Source organism: Lathamus discolor, chromosome Z (genome assembly GCF_037157495.1).
Source record: "Lathamus discolor isolate bLatDis1 chromosome Z, bLatDis1.hap1, whole genome shotgun sequence".
NCBI classification, from domain to species: Eukaryota; Metazoa; Chordata; class Aves; order Psittaciformes; family Psittacidae; genus Lathamus; species Lathamus discolor.
The window spans coordinates 75658379-75683240 of NC_088909.1; the positions used below are offsets into that span (position 1 = coordinate 75658379).

At 38.4% G+C, this 24862-nt stretch overlaps 1 protein-coding gene across 8 annotated transcripts in view; it reads right to left on the minus strand.

Moving 5' to 3' along the window:
* ADAMTSL1 (ADAMTS like 1) overlaps positions 1-24862 on the minus strand; it is a 176316-nt gene that overhangs the window by 65217 nt on the left and 86237 nt on the right. For 7 of the 8 annotated variants that reach the window (XR_010608771.1, XM_065662869.1, XM_065662866.1 and 4 more), the window contains 5 exons: positions 22009-22213; positions 20564-20711; positions 16508-16592; positions 6210-6511; positions 3216-3345 (listed from right to left, as the gene is read on the minus strand). Coding sequence is in view for 7 of the 8 variants with exons in the window: in XM_065662869.1 (XP_065518941.1) it covers positions 3216-3345; positions 6210-6511; positions 16508-16592; positions 20564-20711; positions 22009-22213 (870 nt within the window). In the remaining variant the exon portion in view is untranslated. The remainder of the gene's footprint in view (positions 1-3215; positions 3346-6209; positions 6512-16507; positions 16593-20563; positions 20712-22008; positions 22214-24862) is intronic. The other variant, XM_065662870.1, reaches the window with a different exon arrangement.

Genomic DNA, 24862 nt, shown 5'->3' on the forward strand with positions numbered 1-24862 from the left:
TTCAGTGGGCTCAGGATAGTAATGCACTAAGATATTAAGCCAGAATTTCAATGGAAATTATAAAGCTCTCTCAGCTGCTATATAAGCACAATCACCTTTCAGTGTTTTCATAAATCTGAAGTATTGTCAGTCTACTCTAGCTTTTACCATATTTTGTTCCAGCAGAGAGCAGAGCAATTCGGAATTGAAGAGGATGACAATACCATACTAAGTGAATAATGAAGCTTAGAAGCACTAAGTGAACAATGAAGTCTTCTAGCCTATCTAAATTTATTCTCACTAAGCAGTAAAAAGAATAGCAACAGTAAAAATCCCTTTAGCAAGTGCCCCAAATGAAAGATGAAAGAAAACCAGAATGAAATTACTCTTCACTGACTACTTCTACAGTATACATCTTGAGGTGTATGCCTTCTGATCCTCCTTTGAGATGCGGTAGAGAAGACCACATGTAACCATCAGTGCCTGCAGCAGAAGCAACATTAAGCTTGGAAAGAACAATTTTTCACTATTCTTCCTCTTAATCTAAATGAAATCTTGAACTTAAATTCTAGACATATACATTAAATTCTAACCATGGTGGGCTGTTTGTGTTCAAGAAACATCACAGGAATAATTTCTCTAAATACACTGAGATTCTCATTCTTTTGGGCTAGACTTCTCAGCTTTTTCTTCATGCTGTGGACAACATTCTCATGTCTACTGCGACATTCAACACTGCTTCAGCTGCCTTTTCAGCGGACTGCCTCATTTACCCACCACAAATGCATGCTCCAACAGTAACTTACACATCAAGGACATTTTAGGAAAGTGGTTTTTTATTTTTAGCTTCTGTTAATGCACTTTAGCAGATGGAAAACAGAGAGAAGAGCCAACACTATGAGACCAGCCAGCTCTCTCTATAAGCCACCAGTGAAAGCTCTGGGATGTATCAATGGTTCACAGATAGCATTTTGGAAACTTCTGTAACAGGGATCTAAGTTCACAGCTATGGTTTATTACAAGTTTTGGACTTGTCAGTCAATAGCAATGCCTTCATCAGCATTCATAACAGCAGGATTTTAGCCTAAATTTCCATCAGATTCCTGGATCAAATTTTCTTGAATTAGAATCCCAAAGCATCTTATGATTAAAACAGACAGAAAGCCATAAAGCTTCCCCCCCCCCCCCCCCCATGTATTGTCTTTGGAAGCCCTAAGAGTGTTGTACTTAATGATTATAAAGCAATACTCTTCATATACTAAATACTGTCAATTTAATTGTATTTAATTCAGTGGCATTAGCAGATGTAGCACTTCAGAAGCTTGCAGGAAATAAGGAAGTTTTCATGTCACAGCCTGCCAGGGAGACACAACAACTTTCCTTCTTGCCTCTCTTTCCATTAGCCAAGCTGCCCACTGTCTGCAGCCTTGAGTTTCAGGCCTCCTTCCTCCTTGTTCTGAAGAGAGGAAACACTTTGCAGAACACGTGCTGTTCTTCATCCTGTGCCACTTAAATCTCTGCAGACAGGCAATTTCCTTCAAACTGAGGTGGCTGGAGGAAAAGGAGATGTATATACAAGGGAGGGAGCAATATCTCCGTTTCTCAACTGCAGCCCTAGAGATGTCTCCCACTACTACCTCCATCCCCTTTCACCTCTGCTTCAACAGCCTGAGTCTCACCTGCAGCACGATTGTTATCCATTGAGTAAACTACATGCCCAAGGTTGGATTAAACTAGCTCCACCCTGGTAGCGAGGTTACCACAGTGGTGTGGATTATCACACACACTAATTCAAAAGGTATTTACCCAGTTTCTCAGACTACTTTTGTAACACAACTCACATAAATACTGCCACTACTACACACTACATGAGTGTGCCTAATTTTTTCTTAACCAGCGAATATTTATTTTCCACGTCAGAATCAAAGGGTGATCAATCTCCCACCATGCACTCTCAGATCCAGTGATGTTGCTACATATCAATCACAGCAAGATGTTTACCTATGGCATTCTTTCCAAGCATTAACACAATATTTGTGTGTTATTGCCAGCACTACAGACAACTTAAGAAAATCAGGGTTGCAATATCTTTGTAGGCAAGTCTTGTAATGCTTTGGTGAAACGTGTCAGCCTATTTGGCTCTGCTTGACACAGACTCAAAATCTTGATCATTCAATCAAACCATTAATTCTATCATTCACTATCATTCTTGGATGCTGAATGTGTTTGATGCCATACTTGATTTTTACTGTGAACCTTCTCTGCGTACCCAAAATCTACTAATACTCACAATGATACATCTTTGCATAGCCTGCTGTCACATAAAGCATAAATACACCTACCAATATACACTCTAACGAATATATACCACCTGGGCAGTGCTGAGTGTTTTAAACAACCCAGAGTTATAAATAAATGAATTTAAAATGTGCTTCACTACCAGAAGAGAGTAAATGCACCTGTGTACAGCTGGGAATAAAGACAATATGTATACAGTATAACCTGAAGTCTTGACAGGCCCAGGTCTATTTAAATAAACCATAGGAACCTCATGACAGCTATTTTCTGTCGCAGAGAGTACAGACATAAATCTCTGGAGGCAAAGATCTGCTATTTTTAGGGTCAGGATTTTGAAAGCTGCCTAAGGTCAGGAAGGAACAGGTTCTGCAAAATCTTTTGTGAGGGGGGAGATTGAAGAAGTCTCCTTAAACTTGACAAAACTATTCATAAACTGTTTGCCCACAGAACCTGAATAGGCAAGCAGTCTGAAGTTTGCACTTTGGTTTTATCATCAATTTGCACTTCCCAGTCAACATGGCGGAGGTGTGGAGAGGCTGTAAGCCCCTGCAGTCTGAGAAAAAGCATGTGCGGGGCAGTCTGTGACTCCAGAACAAAAAGCCTTTGAGTCTGGGGTCACAACTTATTAAAAAATCCGTTCTTCATACTGCTAGTGTTGTTTGAATGGCTTTAGGCAGCATACTGGACACAGATCTGCTGAGCTCAGACAGCTGAGTCTGTGGTACTGCAACCTGGGGGGCCATCTCAGGCTCTCATCTGAGCGTTTTACTCCAGGAATCATTTCAAGAATGCCAGATCCAATATCCAGATCCAAGCATCCCTGGCACCAATGTCTCAGATTCATGGGGAGCTTGAAGATCGGCTTCTCAGCTTCAGCAGTGATCACATCTCTCTTAAGTCTGGAAAAAACATGTATGCCCAAGATATAAGAAGCCTACCTTGGGGGGCAGGGGTCCAGGCTACAGGCTTTCAGCAGCTGTGGAGGACGACGGCTGGTTACACACAGCGTCTCATCCGCAGTCTCCCTGGTTTGTTTGTTCAGGCAGGTCACCACAGCCTCCTGGACACCTGCACACAAAACCACATAATCACAGCCAGCTCTACGTACTTGGAGGGGCAGCCACGGGCAGCAATGGGCCAGTGGCGCTGCACTGGGGCTGTGGCATGCAGGGAAGCACAGCCTCACACCCAGCGCTGCCAGCTCAGGGTCTGCAGCCCTGCTGCAGAGAGGGAAGAGGCTGCTTCCCACATGCCAATGAAGCGTTTGCTGCCCCCATCTAAGTGCTCTGCCTAGTGGTCTTTTAGGAGTATGGTACGAATGCCTACCAAAGGGGATATTTCATGGCACAGTGTACCTGGCTGAGTGTGGAAAATCGCATCTCCTTTTCTCCCTTCTAATCTCTAACTCTTGTTTACTGCACTTTTTTGTATCCTGTTCCTCAGACAGCTGGGATATCACCTGATCAAAACACCATATGAGATTCTGGGCTTTTACTTATCCCTGCTATCAGTCTCACCAGGTGTCTCAATGGCAGTAAAAAGTCCCTAGGTTCATTCACACAAAATTTCCCAGTGTTTTCCAGCGACTCATCCTCTCACTATGAATGAGGCTGGGACAAACAGCAGTGAGGCTGATTATTTGTCAGTCACACAGGCTAAAGCGTGAAGATGGCTTTGACTTTGGCATGCTGTATTTTAAAGCGACAGAATGATTTCAAAAGTAAAGTCAGACAAGGTCAGGCAAGTCAGCTGCTCTGTTACCCTTCTGCATCCACAGACCTGCAACTAAACTGAAGACACAAACCTATAAGGTAAATTCAGCATCTTCTCAATTTCTCTTGCACTGATGGTTTGTTTTATCAAATGCATATAGCCACGATTTTAATTTTTTTTATCTTTTAAAGGTACTTGTAGAACCCGTAATCTTGCCTGATGTTATGGGTATTGAAGAAAAAGGCTACTGCCTGAATTTAACCAGCGTGTGGTTGCTGGACTGTGTATTGACAGAAGTTTCTGGCTTTAGCATATTAAGCCAGTGGCTTGCTCCAGAAGAAAAAAGTGTGCTCTGAATCTCTTTGTTCAGCTTCTCCTTGAATCTTGCATTGAGCATGTCACAGCATGCTGATAACAACTATCTCTCTGGTTTTGACAAGTCGATGCATCCAACAGTTATAAGCTTTAAATGAAGGATGGATCCATGAATATTTAGAAAACATAAAAATTTCAATTATCCCTCAAAAGTCTCACAAAACGTAGATAATTTAAAAAAATGCATGAACTTCGGGAAGTTTATTTGCCAAGTAACTGAATTGTAAGCAGTATTTACTGCACAGTGTTAACAGAACAAAAAGCTTTCTGCTTTAGAACTGCTTTCCCTGAAAAAAAGAAATCAGGTCTCAATAGGAAATCACAGAATAAAAGGGTGTAAGGGGGAGACATGAATCTAGGCAGTTTAAGTTCACTTTCAAAATGCCATCAACTGAGATTTTCTGTGTTTACATCTATCAGAATAGAATAATTGCTACATGATATTCAATGACAGTTCTGGGAAATGCAGCCACTAACTGCAGACTGAAATGACTAATTCCTTCTGGTTGCTACTTCTGGAAGGTGAAAGGTTACTTCTGCATCTATCCAGTGTCTTCTCTTGAGACTCCAAACCCAATAAAATTAGTCTGACCAGTCTTGCACCTATGGCTACAAAAATATCTGACTTAGCATCTGCTAATCTGGCAATTTTGGAATTGACGCCACACAGAAAGAAATCTTGTCTAATAATTTTTGCTAGCAATTGAAAGAGATTAAATTTATGAAGCAAAACATCCTTGTCATAACACCTCTGTGAGTTATATTTGAAAAATACACAGTATATTCAAAGAAATTACTTAATTTCAGGATGATATTTGCAGAAGGTATTCAGGTTTCAGTATCCGCAATGTGTAACAAATGGTTACTCCTCACTAGTAGCCTCTGTGTATGACAAATATTCCTGTTGCAAAGTCACTGTTCATCACCACTTAGCATACACTAATGCTATATTTTTTATGTGTGAAACAAAACAATAGTGGCAGTGATATGACAACCTTCTTTGACCTGCTGTAAACACAGACTGCTGTCATCAAGCTAAGAGGAATAGAAAATCTTTGCATAATTTTCTACTATATGTGTTTTTTAAGTTTTTAACTGATTGTAACTGGTGAATCTGTACAGATTACACTACTAGACATTCCTAAAGTGTTAAGTGGTTTCCAGTTCTACAGTATCTATTCTGTATTTATCTATAGCAATCCTTTTTTAAAATAGCCTACAACTTGCAATGTAAAAAGCTGGAGAAGTCCAGGTTCAATTTAAAAAATACTGCATTGTTTATATTTCTCAGAATTCGCTAGACGAAATGATAGGGAAAATGGTACTTAGGGAACCAGCTGAGCCCTTAGAATATCAATAATTTAACGCATCTGCTATGAGAGGAAAATTTATTTCCACATGTTTATACTTGCACAGTAGAAATCAATTGATAAAACCTGAAATGACAAACAACTCTTAGCCTGTATCACCAGATCACTTTAACGTTCAGCTTTTTTGCTTGAGTGCATGAGTGCCTTTTAAGCAATAAGCTTATGTAAAGAAACAGAAATATGTAATACATTGATCACTTGGTGGCAGCCTGAGCATAGACCCTGAGAGTCTTGTATAAAATATATTGTGTACATGTTGCTTTTTTTTCCCCACAGTTTTCATCCACGGTTCTCCAAATATGGTTGGACTCAACAATTTTATGGTTGGACTTGATGATCCTACAGGTCTTTTCCAACTTAAACGAGTCTATGAATGTAAACAGCATAGCAAAGCAGCATGTCCATTGGTGTTAACTGCAAAGCACATGCTTGAAGAGGGAAATCAAATTCAGCACAGAAATGTTTCACACTTACCTCCTCCACAGGACTCTGAACACTCTGTAAAGCCCTCATACTCCCAGTCATAGAGCTCATCAAACTCCTGCAAGCTGCTATACAGCAGCTCGGTTTCCTCTGGGGTATATTCGGTGGCCTCCCCATTGCAGGGACCACTGTAACAGGCTCTCTGAGACACAGGCTTGGGACCCTCACACTCATCGATAGGCAAGTCAGCCACAGACTGAGAGAAAGAGAGGAGTACTTGACATTTCACAAGCCGCACTTGGCTGCCCACTCCACAGGTGACACTACAGGTGGACCAAGCCTCAGGAATAAACCTGTGGAAGGAAGAGAGCAAGGCAAGTTGTGTCCAGAAATAGCCAGGCAAGCAAAAGCAGTATATTCCTGTCCAGGTAAAATTCTGTTCAATGAGAAATAAATGTTTCACCTCATCATAGGGCTATTAAATTATACACATAAAAGCCATATTGTTGAACAGTGGAAATGTTCTCAAGTATCCATGTGGAGTGTCTTCTTAAATCCAGGAGGACAGATACATGCTTAGGGCACCTGCCATGATCCTAGAAGGTCTCAGTGCAAGGCATCCTGCAATCTCCCAATGTGCATTGTAATTTGACTAGCTACTTTTTGCTAGTATTCAACATAGATCATCTTTGCCTTAGTTAATATCACAGTTATATCACTAGTAAGTATTGAACATGCTGCTGTTACTAGCTAACACGGTATTATAGGGAAAATAATTTCAATCATCGTTCCTGTATTGCAGGATCCATTTAAGCCTCAATTTGAAGTCATAACAAAGAAAAAAACAGCATTTCTCTGGCTGACTTATTCTTTTTTTTCTTTTTTTCTTTTATTTTCCCCCTAGGACATCTAATTTCTCTTCACAATAAAAAACAGTGTTCTATTTCTATTCTGGATTTCTCCAGCTGTTACTCTTTTCTCAGTGATTAGGAACTCTTACATGCTCCAAAGTTTTGCCCCTGAAAGTCGACGCATACTTCAATTAAAGCACCGTACAGTAATCATTACAATATGCAACCCACCCACATAACACCTCATGTATGTACCAGGACCCCAGACTGGAACAGCATAGCCTCCTAGAGCAGAGAGCGTGCATCACTCTACACACTTTTTGTGGGTGTTAGTAACAACTTGCTATAAACCTGATATACACCACTATAGCACCATAAACAGGAAGTAATAGAAAGAGATGGATTGCATATGCTATTGGAACATTTCAAAATGTTTATAATGCTGCTACAAAGATCGCAAAAATCCTTTCTGGAGCAAAGCTCTTGAGACACTAATGATACAAAGTAATGCCATTTCCCCCTCTGTGACAATTTATCTGAAAAGATTAGTCTAACATGGTACCCTTCATTTTGAAAGGATTATACTCTTTAATAGTATAGGTGGGCTATTCATCTTGTTTCTCTAATGATGCGCAACTGCTACAATACTATTTTGAAGTGGGAAATCTCCTGATACAGACTAAGCAGTCTATATCAGCCACTGTGACTTAGATATTTTGATTATTTTAAATGTATAGCTTCTTGAATCGACAAACTTAGAGACAGAAAAAAGGCACTGGTCTTCATCAGAAGCTTACTTATATTTTTTTAACATGAATTGTTTTGTATCTGTGCTTTGCTGCAGAGCTGCTGTACTCCAAACCAAGAGGGATGATACTTTGCCAGGTATTAAAATTGATTATTTAGAAATCCAGAAATACTTTGTATACTCAGAATATTTACACATGATGTATATCACATATACAAACACAGAAACAAAAGAAAGAAGAAAGAAAATGGAAGTAGGAACATTATTAAGGCAGACTGCATCCTTTTTGAAATGAGGCTTGATCTATAAGTGCCACATACTATTTTACCCTAGTCAGAAACTAGTCATAATGAAAACACAGGAATACCTTCAGGAAATTATATTTTATTCAGCTTTCTAGGCCTAGTTTCTATATTTTAAGTGATAAATTGGAAAATGTATTCTAATTCTAATATAACTGTTTGCTGCTGAAGAGGGAATTGATAGAATCAAAAGAATTGCAAGCAGAAAAAAGGGGAGAAACCCCTGAAAACTAAATCTCTGTGTAGGACTTGTCATTATATACTGAACATTTATGTAATGTGAATGTATAATATCAATGGTTCTAAATTTTCTATCATCCTAACCCCAGGAAATTGCTTATGCTCTCAAATATACTTGTGGGGTTGTTAATGATTGTTGCCAAATGGTGAGCACAAAACACAAAAAGTATGTGAATAAAAAGCAGTCAGTTCAATGGGTTTAAGGTTATTTGTTCTGCAGATAGCGTACTATTCACTGCACAGCATTGTGCTTTTCTGTAAACTAACATCTCAGTCTTTTTTGAGAATGGAAGTAGTGGAATAGATTCACTGGGAAGTAATTTCTTTTTTATAAAACAGGAAATGATGGAGATGTTTCAGTTGTTATTGCATATTGTTTAATTAATTCCCACTGTAAGAATAGCCCCCATAATAACGACCTTACCAAGACAACGGTAATAACTAGTTCTAGTAATGTGGCAGTAGTAGCTGTCAGCAGAACCCAATTGTGCTAACAGCTGTGAAAATTAAAAATAAAAATGTGCCTCTTGCCTCAAAGAGATTACACTGAGTATTTCATAGCTCTTAGCATACTTCTCAGTGATTAGCATGTTGCTATTGCATCAAAGATCATCATTTATTCCTCTGCACAGCAGACATATTGATTCTTCCCCAAAGAAAAAAACCCAGTGGTGTGTCTTCTGGTAGTTCTGATGAATATTTGCTCCTATTTTAGAGAGATCACTACAAGGTGGAGAAGTGAAAGCTGGAAGGAGGATCATGAACCTTCTTTCTTACGAACTGACTTAACCATGTTTGCTGTTTCTCAACTACTGGAGTGCCACCTACGTTACAGCATAGTTGTAACATGCATACTTGTTTCTTGGCCTGTGGGTGCTTTTATAGTGATGGATCAGCAATCTTTTCCCATATATGAACATCCTTGCAAAATAGTGAGTTCTGAATTTGAAAAAGGCATTGTAGTTTTCAGTGGGTTTTGTTAGCTGCCAAGGTTTCACAATTTGCCCAAGATTCTGTTCAGCTGAAGAGACTATTGTTGCATCATTTGTCATGTGCACATTAGCATATGCTGGGCTGTAAAATGTGTTCTAGGAACAGAAGAAAAGAAATGTAATGCTATTGACATTGATAAATTTCTGCAGGAGTCATTCAGGTGTGGTACTGAGCTGGTTTTGACTTGTTTCTTTTGTAGTGTACTAAAATTACTGAAAATACATGTTAAGGAAATTTTAATATGATTGAAAAACCAGCTTATCATGTTTGTACATAAAGCATGTAATACAAAATATTGGTCAAATGTGAAATGTACAGCAATTCAGCCTTCAGGATTCATAGCCAATAAACCTGCAAATACAGGTGAATTGCAGCTGTCCACAGAATTTCATCCACACATGAACATTGAGTAGATACCACTTGCCCAGCTCAATTTTGCAAGGACTATTTGCACTTGTATGTATTATTATTCATGTTTACATGTGGGAATGGCCCTTTTAGACAATAGTGTGTCTAATGTTTTTTAAAAAAGTCCTCTTTTAAAATTATATAAAGGGGCATTGTAGACTAAAATGTGCTATGCCATGATCACTTGTACATAAAGGCAGCAAAAGTGATGTCGAAATCTGGGAACAGTAATGACAACAGCAGTGCACAGTCTTGGGAAAATTATTCTTTTTTCTTAAATCTCTGCGTACAACTAAGGACTGGTGTATATTCACTTCCATACAGCAACATACATGGAATTGGGAAAGTCAGAAAAGGAAAAGCACAGAATCAGTGCTTAACAATGCAAGATATCCCACAGTAGGTTATAGTGGGTTCAGGTTGAGACCCATGTAAAACCCTGCTGAGTTTTGTGAAGATCTCCAGAACACTTAATGTAAATAGCCAAAACCTCTTCTGACTGAGACTTGTGTTCCTACAATGTGTGTGATGAAGTAAAAAACCCAAATTGTATATAGACTGATGTCCTTTGAGCTGTGGAGAAAAATAGTTCATTTTATTCACTGCTACTTAATCACATAGTGCACTTGATTTTTATTGCTTAATGCTTTGGTGTTTTTTTTTTTTTCTTTTTATTTGTTTTTAAATGCATTGTTTGGTAAATCCATGGTTCAGACAAACACTGAAGTTTTGAGAACTCCACACACCTGTAAGACTGAGTGTTCAAAGGCACAGACATCCACCTATTAAGGCATCTAAAATCAGATACTGCTGGTGAAATAAAATGCTCAGTGGTTTATTCAAATGCTTAGAAATTTTCTATGATAGAACCTAGAACTGAGCTCAGACTTTCAGACTGCTTGTCTCCAGCTGAAGTGCAACCAGTCCTTTTTCTCCAGGAGAGGCCACCTTTCCACAGGTCATAAGGTATGGATAACATCACAGGACACTCATACACAGCACTGGGTAGCTGCTGGTATCATTGTTCAGAGAAGTGAAACAGGTCATGACCACTCATCAATAAAATTTCAAGACTCTAACTACAAAGTAAATGCATAAGCAAGAGATGCACAGATGCAGTTCCAGTCTGAGTGATTACAATCTGTCCCTCTGTAGTTTCTTTTCAGTTTAGTGTGAATGTGATCTTTTCTTTCAGCTTTGAGTCACACCATTCTATACTGTTGCTGCTCTCCATAAATTCACCTCTGCCTTTCTCACCAGGGTAAGATAATTGCTTCTGCCCTGTATACATTACACATAAATCTTGAGTAGAGGTGACTGTCTAAAGAGGTTCCTTGAATCAACAGATGAAAATTGTTACCTCATGTTAGGCTGCTGCATTGCTGATCTTTGACTCATCGCATACATAGCTCAATTTATTTTTTTTGTCATTAGACCTTAATATGGAGAAGTTTCCCTAAACTTCCTTCTTCCTCTTCATTGCATGACACTGGAGCAGACAAGCAACAGGTGAATAGTACCTGTATGTGTCCTCGATTATTTTTTTGGCAATCCAATAATTATAACATGCTTTATTTTTAAAGTAGAATATCTGTAGGAAGTTTTAGAATTACTTATTAACCTATGAAGCAAATAAAAACATGGTGATAGAAACTATTTAGCAGGGAAAACCAAAATAAATAGCTTAAGTGTCTTTGTAAATATAAATACCTGCTGAAAAGTAAGAAAGAGATACTGGGTGACTCTACCAACTGGCCCCTCTGTTCATACCTAGTTCCCTGAGGGCTTTGTCCCCCCACTGATGCAGGAATTTCCTTTTGTTTTTTACTGAACTGGCCCCATCACTATGATGGTGCCATCTGGCATCCAGATATTATTGTTTGCCGTTTTCCCTCCTCCTTCTTTTTATGGCTAGCACCAGGGTTATTTATGGCAGCATGTTAAAAGCTGGGTATGGTGTTAGCATACAAAAGCATTCTTCAAGAGTTAGAGACAGAAAACTTTTAAACAACCCTCTACCACCCATAAACTCAATCTCATTAAACATAGAAAAACTCCTACTTTTTTAATCATGACTGCTGCTCTTTCTGACTCTGGCTTTCATGCTGTGCTGGTGTAATGAGCTCCAGTCAGTGTCAGACAAAAAGATACTGTGGCTTCTCCCTCTACTTCTAGGGCCTATGGTAACTTCAGAGATGAACAACAATAGGAGAGTAATCTGTACAACACAGGACAGCAAGGACTTCTTACCCTAAACCTTTGTCCTCACAAAGATTACAGTACTTTCTTACCAACCAACTTAGAGTATTTCATAGTAGTTATGTTAGCAATTAATATTTAACTGATCATGTCTAGGGGTGCAGCAGGTCAGAAAACTCAAACATAACTATTCCCTCTAGCCTTCAAGTAGCTGGACTGGTTATAATTAATTCTTTGGGCAGCAGAACTGGTGAAGACCAAAACATGGGTCTATAAAAACGTGGGTCTATATTTGAAGGCTAAGTGTCCAAATAGATTCTCTGGTATCTCTTAGAAATCTTAAAGGTTTCTAAAGGACCAAACTCCTTTAGAAACCTTTCCTTCGACTGGGGAATTGTAAGGTGTCAGTTTTCTACCTAGTCATTTGGTTCAGTGAAACGTTTGGAAAATACTTCCACAGAATTTCCTGGTGAATATCAATGAAATTTGACAGAGAGGTAAAATTCTCTGGGATAACTTTATACTTCGGTCAAATTCAGTTAATTGGAATAAATTCAGACATAACTAAGAGAAGAGGAAGGCAACTGACAGATAGACATATACAGTCAAAATTGAACTGTAAGACTTACTTCCTTTTGAAATTCTTGAAGAAATAAATAATGGAAGGCAGTACATGCAGACGCAATAAAAACGAGGCATCTGCTGCTGTAGCAGCACACGTTAGAAAATGATCACAAATTACACGTAGAAGGACAATAAGTGTAACTTTATAACTCATAGTACGCAATTTCATAATGAAAATTGCATTCAACAGAAATTCACAGAAGTCACAAGACAGCAATGCAGAGATTCACAAATGTGAGAATTCAATGCATGGAAGAAATCTGCTGAAAACTCTCAGCTTTAGCTTTTAAACTTCCACTCAAGAATAAGCTTAGAGAAGGACAGCAGAAAATGTACACCCAGCCCGACCTGAGCAGTGATCTAGCCCTTCCGGGTGACTGCCCCCAGTTTATATACTGGGAATGAGGTGCTGTGGTAGGGAATACCTCTTCGGCTAGTTTGGGTCAGGTGTCCTGTCTCTGCTTCCTCCCAGCTTCCCCTCCTCCCTGGCAGAAACTCAGAAAGTCCTTGGTCAGAGTAACCGTTACTGAGCAACAACTGAAAACATCGGTGTTACCAGCGCTGTTCCCAGGCTGACAGTAAAAATCACAGCGCTGCACCAGCTACTAAGAAGGAGAAAAATGACTGCTACTGTTGAACCCAGGAAAATTCTACACCACATGTAGGTGTAAGACAGTAGGAAATTGATGGTCATGTTCTAGTTACTACAATTAACAGTCAGCAAAATAGCTGACCACATCACACACTGTCTTACACCTACTAGTGCTTGATCCAACACTTAAAAGCTGTTCCAACCTTCAATTCAGCATGTACCTACACTCTGGACTGATTATTCATCAGCCAAAATGTGTGGGTGATAGCTTGACATCTCCCAGAATGGTAGGCCATGGAATATTAAATTGAGTCTGCAGAGGTGCAGAAACACAGACTAAAAGGTGCATTATTATGTAATATACCTGCTTTTTAAATAGTTGGTGTATTCAAAATCCCTACACAGACAAACGATAGTCTAAAACCGGCATCAAAGTTGATTGTTGATTGTATATTGGTGAGTTCTGACTGTTCTGTCTCCTTTTTTACAAAAAACCTGTATGTAATGACATAAACAATCAAATAACCAGGACCTAAAATGAGTAACTATTTAAAGATAGACAGTACTGAAAACCACTATTAATAGTGAGGCACCAGAAGCAATTTTATGTGGAAGTTCACTTCTTAAGTCACTGTCAACAGATTAGATATTCTGGAACAATATGCAGATGGCTATTACAATTTATAGATAGGGAGTGCATGGATGGCTTTTTCAGCACAAGTTTTCTAAGTTTTTGTTTCGTCTTTCTGTCTCATGCCTTATCACTAAAATCATCTGAATCTAAACACAAGGTATGGATATCTCTGAGCTCCGAGAAAGTTTGCATAAAGATTTTGACTTTGTGCCCTTTATTTCAGCTTTTAGTCAACACATATAAAAACCTATACTTGAATTTAATGTCATGCTGATTTCTCATTAGCCTAAAATTACAATTATACATGTTCCCAGAGCTGTGCTTCACAGAGAGAGAAAAAAAATTGTATAAAATGTCACCTTATGGCAGAAGGAATCTAGTCCGGACTGTGTCCAACTAGATGTCAGACACATATAACTGATATGTTAGTACCCCACTGGTATCACTGAAATGTTGTATGAAATGGGTTAAAAAGATGAGGAAGTCTTTGTAGAACAGGGACTTTTTTGCAACAGAGCAGTGAACTATAAAGTAAGGAGGTGTCATACATACACTAAAAACATTTAAAGATTCTTAAATACCTTTCGTTTTATGTCTCTCAGTGTCTGTTTTAATATTGCAAGTAATATACCCATAAGGTTTTCCAGAATATTTTATTAAGATACACATAATGATAAATAAAAGCCTCTTCTTTCCCTGCTTGTTATGCCTATTCTCTACAAACCCCTTTTTGTTAAAATTGAAAGCTACCTATATTCATATACATATGCATATTACTATATCCTTTTTCTACAGTATTGTCAACATTGTTGACAAAATTTATCAAAAAACTGTCTTGTGTAGCAAATTGTTCCAATGACCACATTATCAGTACGATCCCTTTCAATAAACTTCCTGCTAATACATCTTAATTTATGTATGCTTACAGGGTTTACCTACTGTTTGATAAATACATGTATAGATAAGTGGATCAGTAGTCTCAAGAAGAAAATCATAAGAAAATAAACCACATTTACACACCAAAAATTAGTATGTTCACAAATACTGAATTTTCTAGGCTTTGACTCTGAATGAATGAATGACCTTACCAAATCTATGGAACACTGGAAACAGTCAAACAGCCCATATTAGATGCTATGTCTCTACAAGTATATATATACACATATATGAATCTGTGCATTTGTATATGTGTGTATAAATGTGCGTGTATACATGTCTGTATGTGTTTATGTATATGTATGTCACCTGGATTAAAATAATTTTTATTTTCAGAGCTTTATTATATATGTCTGTAGCTCTATTTCAATGTTCCAGTTTCAAATTACTTAAACTCAAATTAACCATGCCAAACCTTCAGTTATATGTCATAATTAACAGTGCTTTTAGTCCAATACACAGCTGTAGTCGCAATGAAAGATGCTGTATGCTTAGCCATGATGAAATGGATACTGGTTAAAGCTCTGTACAGAGATTATAATTACAGCGTGTATTTATCACAGTTCCAGAATAAAAAAAAAAATCAAAACATAACGATAATACTATTTTTAGTTTCTCAGTCTTATTGCTACAGGTATGTATGGTGCACCACTTTTACTGCAGCTTCCTTTCCATTGCAATTTTATTAGGCTAAGGAAGACTAATTATCCATAAATGACAATAAAACTCAACTCTGAATGAAATTCTGAGGGTGTTTTAAAACCAGTTATTTTTTTTTACCTTCTTCTACAGTCCTGCTATTGAATAAATGGAGCATGAGTAGAAACTGCTAAGCTGTATTTTCAATGGGACTGTGTGAAGAACCTGACTACACCAGGCCAGATTCATGCAGTCAGATTTTCTTACTGATATATTGAAATGCCAGGTATCAAACTCCAAGTGGAAGTGCTCTTTTCTAGCTTTTTATTGTAATACTTCTTTTGTCATCATTACCTGTAACTATTTTATGCCTCTTTCTATCTCAGTGGTAATTTCTTCACAAAACAGAATACAAATGAATAGGAAAGAGAAAACTTAGAGTTAAGGGATGAAATAATTTTATTTATTTAAGAGGAAAATACACAATTCCCATCATTTTAGACAGCTCAAATGCGAGGGAAGTGTCAACGTGTGTGTGCAGGCCAACCTGCTGTCCAAGAGGGTCTGCAGCAGGAGGAAAAGCTACTAAGGGGGTACAAGGTGCTGAGTGAGATCTTGAAAAGGTGCCTAGGCAAAGACCATGAGGTAACTAGAAAAGCAGGGAGGAGAAAATCCCTGAAATGATGAGGTAGGTGATAATAAGGCAATCCAAACCATAGGACTGAGGTTTCTAGTTTATTTTCTGCAAAAGTTAATTTTATTTGCTGCTACTACATATTTGCTGGGGGCAGAGAAGGGAAATCATCCTGTCTGCCCTGTATTTTACCTCTTTCTTCACAGGGGTATTGGAAGAATAAATAAATGTGCTGAGCTGTGGAGCTACAGGGGTATTGGCGAGCATATAGCTATGTAGGTAGACAGACTGTCACTATAATATTATTGTAAATGACCTTAAACATGCATATATTTGCTCAAATTAAATCTGCATTTTCCCTCTTGAATTCTGTCTCTTCGTACCTAAAAGTAACAGATTTAAGCTCACTGATTTCCACGGGCCTTGGTTTAGCCTTTACACTCTAAATAAAAAAAGCCAAATGAAATTTCAAGAGACTGTTTCAGTTTGGCACAAGCCACAGATCACCACACCATGAGAACCTGATAGAAGCAAATTTTTAAGACTTACGATGGTTCTTCAGACACCACTGCTCCTTCCTCCAGTTCTTGAGCCTGCTTGTACCACGGCAACTTTGCTTCCACAGGAAGTTTCTCTATGGAACAAACACAAGCGTGTGAAAGTTGCAAGCATGCAATAATGCTGCTATATATGCCAGCCTCCCGTCTCTCTGTGATGAACATGTGCCTTCATCCACGTGGAGGCTGAGCATAAAGAACAAAGAGAAAAGAGAGCAGGAGAGAGAAGAAGAGTCTAGTCTTTGTCACCTGGAGTATAATGCTTACAAGGTTATATGATCACATAGTTCACTGTTGCAGCTATAAGGGCTTATTAAGTCAGAAAGGAAAATTAAATCACTTTTCAGACTATACAACTGAGCTGTAAAAGTAGTTACTTTGGAAAGAATTTTTTGTAGGGAGCCTTCCAAGTGTAACAGGCCTCCACTGACCCTGCAAAGGCAAAATGTATAAAATCCCTGTGTTTACCCTTAAATTTTAGAACTTCAGAAGACACATCAAGCTTGGTTTTGATAGACTACAAAAGGAATAAAACCCTGATTTGATGAATGATACCACAGAACAGAGAAACTGTAAAAAAATGGCCCAGCTATGCTTTTCAACTTTATCAGTTCATCAGCTATGTGGATTTAAAAGAATGAGCTTGATACTTTTTATGTCATTTCTGATGGAAAACAGTAGAGCTGCTTTTCTTCTCTTCCAGGATGTGCATGCAGCATAATGAGCTGCTCTGCTCTGGGGAGTGCAGGGCCATGCGGCTACACGAGCCAAACTCTCCTTTCATGCAGTGTCAAAGTATAGTATTTGTGCTGAAGGCAGTGGGGCTGTTTTAGCTCTACAGGGGTATAAAGTGAGAGCAAATTTGGCACTATAATTTGAGAAGGAGCTCTGCATTTCAACAAAATGTTCCAGGCTAGAATCAGGGGAAAAAACACAAATAAAAGGGGATGAGACTCAGACTACTGAGAAGAACCAGGGCCAGATCTATTTGCCACTCACAAATCACCTAAGCCTTTTGGGTTTATGTAATCCGTGGATTTGTACTCGCCAACAGGAGCAGATTAATGCTGCTCACAATAGTTGGAGGTTTCTATGGCTGTTGTGCACAACAGTAAACATTTCACATATGGACACAAAATTTCCCATCTGTCAGTTGTATCGTAGAGGAACAACAGCTTACAACTTGGTTTCACAGCTACTGCAACTTTAGTGAAGCAAATTTTCTTGGAGCAAGTTATTAACTAGGAAAAAGGGGCAGTAATAGAATTACTATGTCTCTCTCTCAGAAATAGCTTGCCAAGCTCTTATTTTGACATATTTATTAGTGCCAGCAATACAATAATAATATTTGCCAGCATAGCTATTAGTTTAATTTTTTCTTCATTTGTTATCCAAAATATGCAGAAGATATTTCTATTTCTATGTTCTGCAGCTTGTTTTATAGGTTTTAGAAAGCCAAATCTTACTTCTGTGCTTTTTTGCTTGGATGCAAGTGCTTGTAAAAAGCAAAAGCTCTTGTGCACCATTGCCTGTTATGTGACTATTTTAATAACTTTGCTTTTTTAGAGGTGTAGTTAATTATTATCTACACTGTAAAATTTGTTAGAGGATTAAAAATGTTGATGTTGTGCAGTGTGCTGTGTCACAAAAAAAAAAAAAAAGATTAAAATAAAGCACTCTTAATATAAACTAAGGAGGAATTTTTACCTTTGGAGATTAAAGTGAAATCTCTCCTTTTATAAAACAGTTCCAGTAAAAATATGTAAATTGTTTATTATACAGAAACTTGTATTAGATGAATACACCTTCTCTATTAAAATTGAAAATCACTACTTAATCCAGGGCTATCCTATGTTTTCTCACTATTAGTGTACAATAAAGTGCTTCAGTGCTCAAATAAAGTAAAATGAAACAAATCAAACGAGCTGTTTGCATTCTAGTTCTGTTTAGCACAGTGTATTAAAAGAAGAGAGAATTCACATTTTTGGTCTTGCAGCTTCAGTCAGCTTGGAAGATTGTCTTCTGCTTCCTGTTAATCCAGCTCCAGAAAGAAAAAAGCAGACTAAGTTTCAAGCATTCTGTAGGGGAGATACACTTTGCTACCCCTAGTGCTAGAAATTTCTAACTCTAGATTTGTGAAATAAAAAGGACAAAATTCCAGCACATGAACAGAACAATTTGGATTGGAAGAGACCTCTGGACATCCTTTGGTTCAACTCACTTCTGAAAGTATGACTCAGCTTTCAGGCACATGGGTCCTTGAACACTACCACTCGCATTATGAAGGGAAAACTGCGAGAGTATTACAGAACCAGGATGAGGAGTAAAATTAAACCCAAGCAAATCAGTATGTTTTATGTAGGACTTTCAATCCCATGTGGAAAAAAATTAATAAATAAATAATTATGCACAATAAGAAAATAATCATGTATGTACTGCAAAGGGCAGCACAAGAGGTTATTGAGAGTAAAGGTACCACTCTCTTGCAAGGGTGGGCTTCCAGCTAATAGCAATTTACTTTGTTCGCGGACGGGCCCCATTGGAAAAGACTTCTTGACAGATGCAAGCAAGCAAAGATTTTCTAGCTGGTCTTGCACCCTTCTCAGGTTCCCCAGTCAGAAGTTAGTTGCAGGTTTGCAACATGTGATTTTTTTGGTGGCTTACTACATTTTGCTCACACTGTATGTTGCAGGCAGATAGGATCTTGCTTTACCTGTGCTCTGAACACTGTCAACAGATGAAGTCCCATAAGGGAAGCTGACTGACTGAGCCTAAATCCACTGAATCTCTGTAGGAGGCTCAGTCATGCTAACACAGCCACATGACCCTTTTTTTTTGTTTTAAATCTTGGAAGGTGGACTGAGTGAGCTCATGTTGGACAGCAAAATACAGTGCAAACATACCCATTCCTCCCCAGAGGACCTGTGTCTGGGTTTCACCACTTTGGTGGCTGGCAGACAAAGTAAATTCTCATGGTCCAGATAAACTAAAATCTTGAAACTTGGCAAGGGTGCCCATCACCAGCCACTAAGTGGAGAAATTAAAATTCCAAATTTCACTGTTACATCTTGGATCAGCTCAAGGTCACAGGTCACTCTTATTTCACAAGGTTTCATTATAACTGTTCTTAATATGTATCAGGATAGCAATTCATTTTTAAAAAGGAATTTATTTCTTCTTATTGTGGGGTTTAAATCTCTAGTTTAGAGAAATTAAGTTCATCTTTATTGCTGTATCCCAGAAGTTTCTATAACTTAGTACATGGACACAGTTCTATCAGTTCTATCAATAGAACTGTATATATGCACAAACGTATGCATGCTTATATACCTGTAGAAACAGTCAAAAACCTGTGTCTTATGCACCTGGCCACTGCCCATTAGTCCAATCCAGTCTCCAGGACTTCTGCTACCATTGCATAAGAACCTCCAAACAGCTGCAGATGTATTTTCTCCTTCTCAACAAAACATGGGGGATTTACCCCAGTATTACTTTCTGAGGCCCAAGTCAAAAAGCATTTTTATACAAATTGTGAGTACTTCTTGCAATAAGATGCTTCAAGTCTAGCAGTCTGTCAAATTTTGCAGCCTTGCTAGTAAGAGGAACTTCATGTTGGGACATACAATGCCTGTTTCTGACTTGTTTCTAGCTCAAAGTTAAGAAAAGGTACTTTAAAATTATGGTTACATTTATCTACCATAAATGTTACTAATGTATTTGATTCCTTTTAAAATACAGGGTAAATTTAGCCCAGACACAGTCAGTGAGGTCAAACCTGCTTACACTATGGTCAAATTTACATTTATATTTCTTGGTCTGCTGAACCACAAATTACCAGGGAGAAATCTAGAACTTGCAAGAAACAGGAAAGGGCCAGCATTCACTTCAAGTTGCTAGCAGGCAAACTGGAATAGGAATGGCAGGCCATAAAGGTGCAAGTTCACAACTTAGTGCAGGTGGAAACAGTGCTACCAGCAACAAAAAAAGCCCCAACTGCTCAACCTGGAGGAGCTCTGAAAAATTTATGAGAACCCATTTGCCTCATTACCTTTGGGTTTGTAGCAAGGAGTAGGTACAATGCATTCTTCTTTTATGTGTGGCTTTGTTTTAGGAGTACAGCCTCCTGTATGCATCCCCCTGTGATCAATGCAAAGGACTACACGGTATCGGAGGCCTTGTCCACAGGTCACGGTGCACTGGGGAGAAAAAAAAAAGTTGAAACAAAATGTGTGTGTGATATCTCACAGGAGTGATAAATAAAAGGGAATATGCATATAGAAATATGTGTGTATCAAAGACCAAAACATGAGGCAGAAACAACCAACCTTGAATATAAACTATTCATGGTATTTGGTAGCGATAGATACAGTATGAAATTGTCAGAAAGTTTTGCCTTTTTGCTCTGCACATTAACTTGGTTTGGACATTTTGCTGCTGCATTTCTTTTTCACTGTTACTCTTGCAGCATTGGTGCTTGGCTTGTGGCCATCTGTCCCATATTGAATATGCTCAGTAACACCCTGTCAGTTTCATCTGGAACCACTTTGCTTTGCTTGGACAAAGTACTTGGGCTTATGGGTTAACAGGGGAGATGCTTGTCTATTTTGGAACATGGCACCAAACAGAATGGGAAACTGGGATTTCTTCCCCCAGACAATTTCTTAAGTTTTGTTGTTGTTGTTGTTGTTGGTGGTGGTGGTTTTTGTAAGGTACATAAATTCAGCCCCCACCATCTCTCCTATACATTTTGTTTCAGAAGTGATCGCCTATACAGGATTCAAAACTACGAACCAGCGAGGAGGGCTGTAGATACTACCAATATTACTTGCCCTTAGTGGCTTTTATCCGGAAATTATTAAACACTTTGCAATCAGTCAAAAAACCCTCACCTGTGGGTGAGCTAACTTAGCTTTTAAAACCCATTTTATTTGCTGAGAAACTGTGGTGGTTAAGAAACGACATAGAAGATTACGTCTTTATGTACAAAATCAAAGTACTTTTCTACTTTTGTAGACAGACATCTCAAAGGCATCTACTTTTGTGCAAAAGGAAAGATGAGTTATGAACAGACAACTATAACCATAAAACATCAGAGCCATTTATGGCTTTATGTATTTATAGAAGTTTCTCAGCAATTCACGATATTCAATTTAGGGCTGAAAAGCTGTAATAAATATACACCATTACATGCTTACTGATTTTGTTTTGCGCATGTCATTTATGTTCCCAGATTGTTCTTAGTAGAAAGTCACTAATTAACATTACAGATCTGTTTTCTTTTTGCATCATTCTCCTTAATCAAGTTAATCTGACTACTATATTATTCCTGAGTATTTACTTTGCAGTTAGACAAATTGCCTAATTTAAAACAGAGGTTACAGTAATAAGGAATGAAAGTAGTGAATGTTCGTACTTCCACAAGCTCAGTAAACTGTAAGTTAAGACATATTCCTACTGTGTTGAATATAAAACCAACAAATCTAAGTTGATTACCGGAGACCATTCCTGAGCAAGCCATTTTGGGCAATCGAATATATTGCAAGGTTGGACAACAGGCATCTTTGGAGTGTACATGCATTTCCATTCTTCCACAGGGCTGATATGCCCCTGAATGTCTTCTTCCACACATGAGACACTGCGGCTTTGAATGCCCCCTCCACAGGATGAGGAACAGGCAGTCCAGGGTGTACTTTCCCATCTGGGAAAACAAAGAGGTGTCAGGAAAAGGAATACCTGCTGCCTCCACCTCCACCCGCACCCCACAAATGTATAAACTGCTGTCTGCAGGAGGGATTTTTTCTGATTAATGTCAGTAAAATTTAATCATACATGTATTTTCATAAGTGGCCATAACAGCAAAACACTCTCATGGCTGCTATCTTTAAGTTGCAGATTAGTAATATGGTATCTCTCTCCCACTAACTCAGTGACTATGACCACAGAAATTCTAAATACTTTTAACTTCATTCTTTTTTTTCTTTAATTGAGATTTTCATATCTTCACAATTTGTCATTTTCTGAGGAGTCTTTGACATGAATCAGTGGAAACTCAGTGTGCTGTGAAGTTGATGCTCCTTTTGCATGAATATACGGGGAAACAGTAGTGTTTCTTTCCAGGGGAACAACTGAGTTAGTTGAGGAAAAAAAAATATTGGAGAAAATTACCAAAAAGAAGACATGACAATACTGATGGGATGTGTGGCCTCTAATGGATAAATTACATGGACCTTGTTTCCTTACAGTTGAGGCAGTGAGGTGGACTGAGAAACCATCTTTTCTTTACTAATGCCATTTGAGATTGTAATAACAAACCCACACAACAATGTGCATTTTCTGAGAAGGTATGCATACTTATGAGAATAATCCTTTTTTACAGTGATGCATATACAATAATGTATGTATTGTTCTACAAGTGTACATGTCTGTCCACATAAAGTAGTCTGGTATTTCCTCCCTTATTTTTGAGCCATTGACACAGAGAGGATCTGGGACCATTGTAATCCTGTGCATGCTTCATGGTCTGATGGTATAAAAATGCATGTTCTATCTTCCTAAAAATATTCCACAAAATCTTTTTTGTAGTTTTTGTTGTTGTTGGTGGTTTTTTTTGTTGTGTGGTTTTGTTTGTTTGTTTTTTTTTTCCCCCAAACCAAATGTCCTTTCATAACACCATTAGAAATAATGCTTGAAACAATTATTTTGCTCATAAGTTGGTTTGGGTTGGTTTTTTTTTTTTTGGTTTTTTTTTTGTTTTTTTTTTTTGTTAAAAAGTGTTTGGTTTTTTGATTGTTTGGTTTTGTGGGGGGTTTATCTTTTTTTGTTTGTTTGTTTGTTTGTTTTTGACAAAAACCTGCTTGTTTCCTCTTTCAGGCAAGAGGAAAAAACGTGAAAGGTGAGATTTTTTATCTCCCAGTTAAAGGAATTATTTTTATTAAGTAACAATTACTGGATCTCGAAGATTGTATAGCGATATGAAAACTTTTCATTTTTTCCTCTGATTTCTCATCATATCAATCTATCTTTCTCTTATCAGCTCCAGTATATGCAAGCACTACCCAAACTTGGCTACTGTCCGGAAGTGCCATAAAACTCAATGTGAAATGGCTTATGCTAATTGCTGTTTATGAATGGTAAAGGCACTGATTAATTCCATGACTTATCACAAACAAGTGGTGAAACCATAATTTACACCAGCCATATCCATTATTATGTGCCCAGCACGAGCCACATTATGTCACAAATGGGTAATTTTAGCAATGTTTTTAGTTCAAGTGTGTTACCTGTGGCTCTGCTGAACAAGTTTCCCAGCATACAGCTAAGATTTTTCACTACCACAAATCTAAATTAAGAGGTCTCAGACTGAAACTCATGAACAGCAGTTATGGCTGCAGCCTGCCTGAGCCAGCTTTTCCCTATCATAAACAGTGATGGCTCCCTGGAGTCTTTGAGACAAGTTTCCAAATACCCTAGGCAACCTTGACAGTACCAAACAGCTTAAGTGCAGGCAAGCAGGTTTGGTCCTGAAGCTTTATGTAAGTGTAGGATAGGGAGGTGAAGTTTACCTGTTGCACTGCTCTTAAAGCAGGTCCTTTCTAGATATGAAAGGTGCAACATTGACCAAGAATTTGTGAAAGGAATTGATGGTGTATTAAAAAGAAGAGCTGTATCTGCTGAAACATACCTTTCACTCTTTGTGATAAAATTCAAGGCTGAGAGGTTGCAGCAGGGAAATCTTGCAAAGCTGTCTTGCCAGATTTGTTTTCCCCTTCTATGGTGTTTGCCGCTCTCCTTTGTCCCTGGTATTAGGTGCCAGTCTCAGACATAATGCAGGTAATGCAGCCAGGGCTTCTCTGGTTTGTTTGGGGTTTTTTTTGTTTGTTTGTTTGTTTGTATTTTTTTGCCTAAGCTCTGCAGGTGCAGAGGAAAGATATTTTTTATCCCCCCGACCTGGCCCTGGCTCTGGCTCATGGCAGCCTCAGAGACTGTTCAGTTTCTGCTGCCTCTGAGGTTTGCAGAAGAGATGTGGGGAAGCAATAGTGAAATAGCAGAGGGAAAAAGGGGGGCAGAGGTCCCAACAGCAGTTGCAGCCTGAGCAATTGATTCTGTGGGGAGGGGGTGTTAAAGGAGAATAGTACAGAGGAGAGAGTGGATGTAAGGGAACTGTAACAGGGTGAGACCAAAATTCAGAACAGCTTGAGAAACAGTGTCAGCCTTTTGATCATTTTCAGGGAACAATCTTTTTCTTTTTCTTTCAGTGTTGTTGAAAGCCAAATACCTCAGGGCATTTCGATCCTTTATTTTGGATTTTGTTCAGTAGTAAAAAAAGACTCTGCCTAGCTGCCAGCTC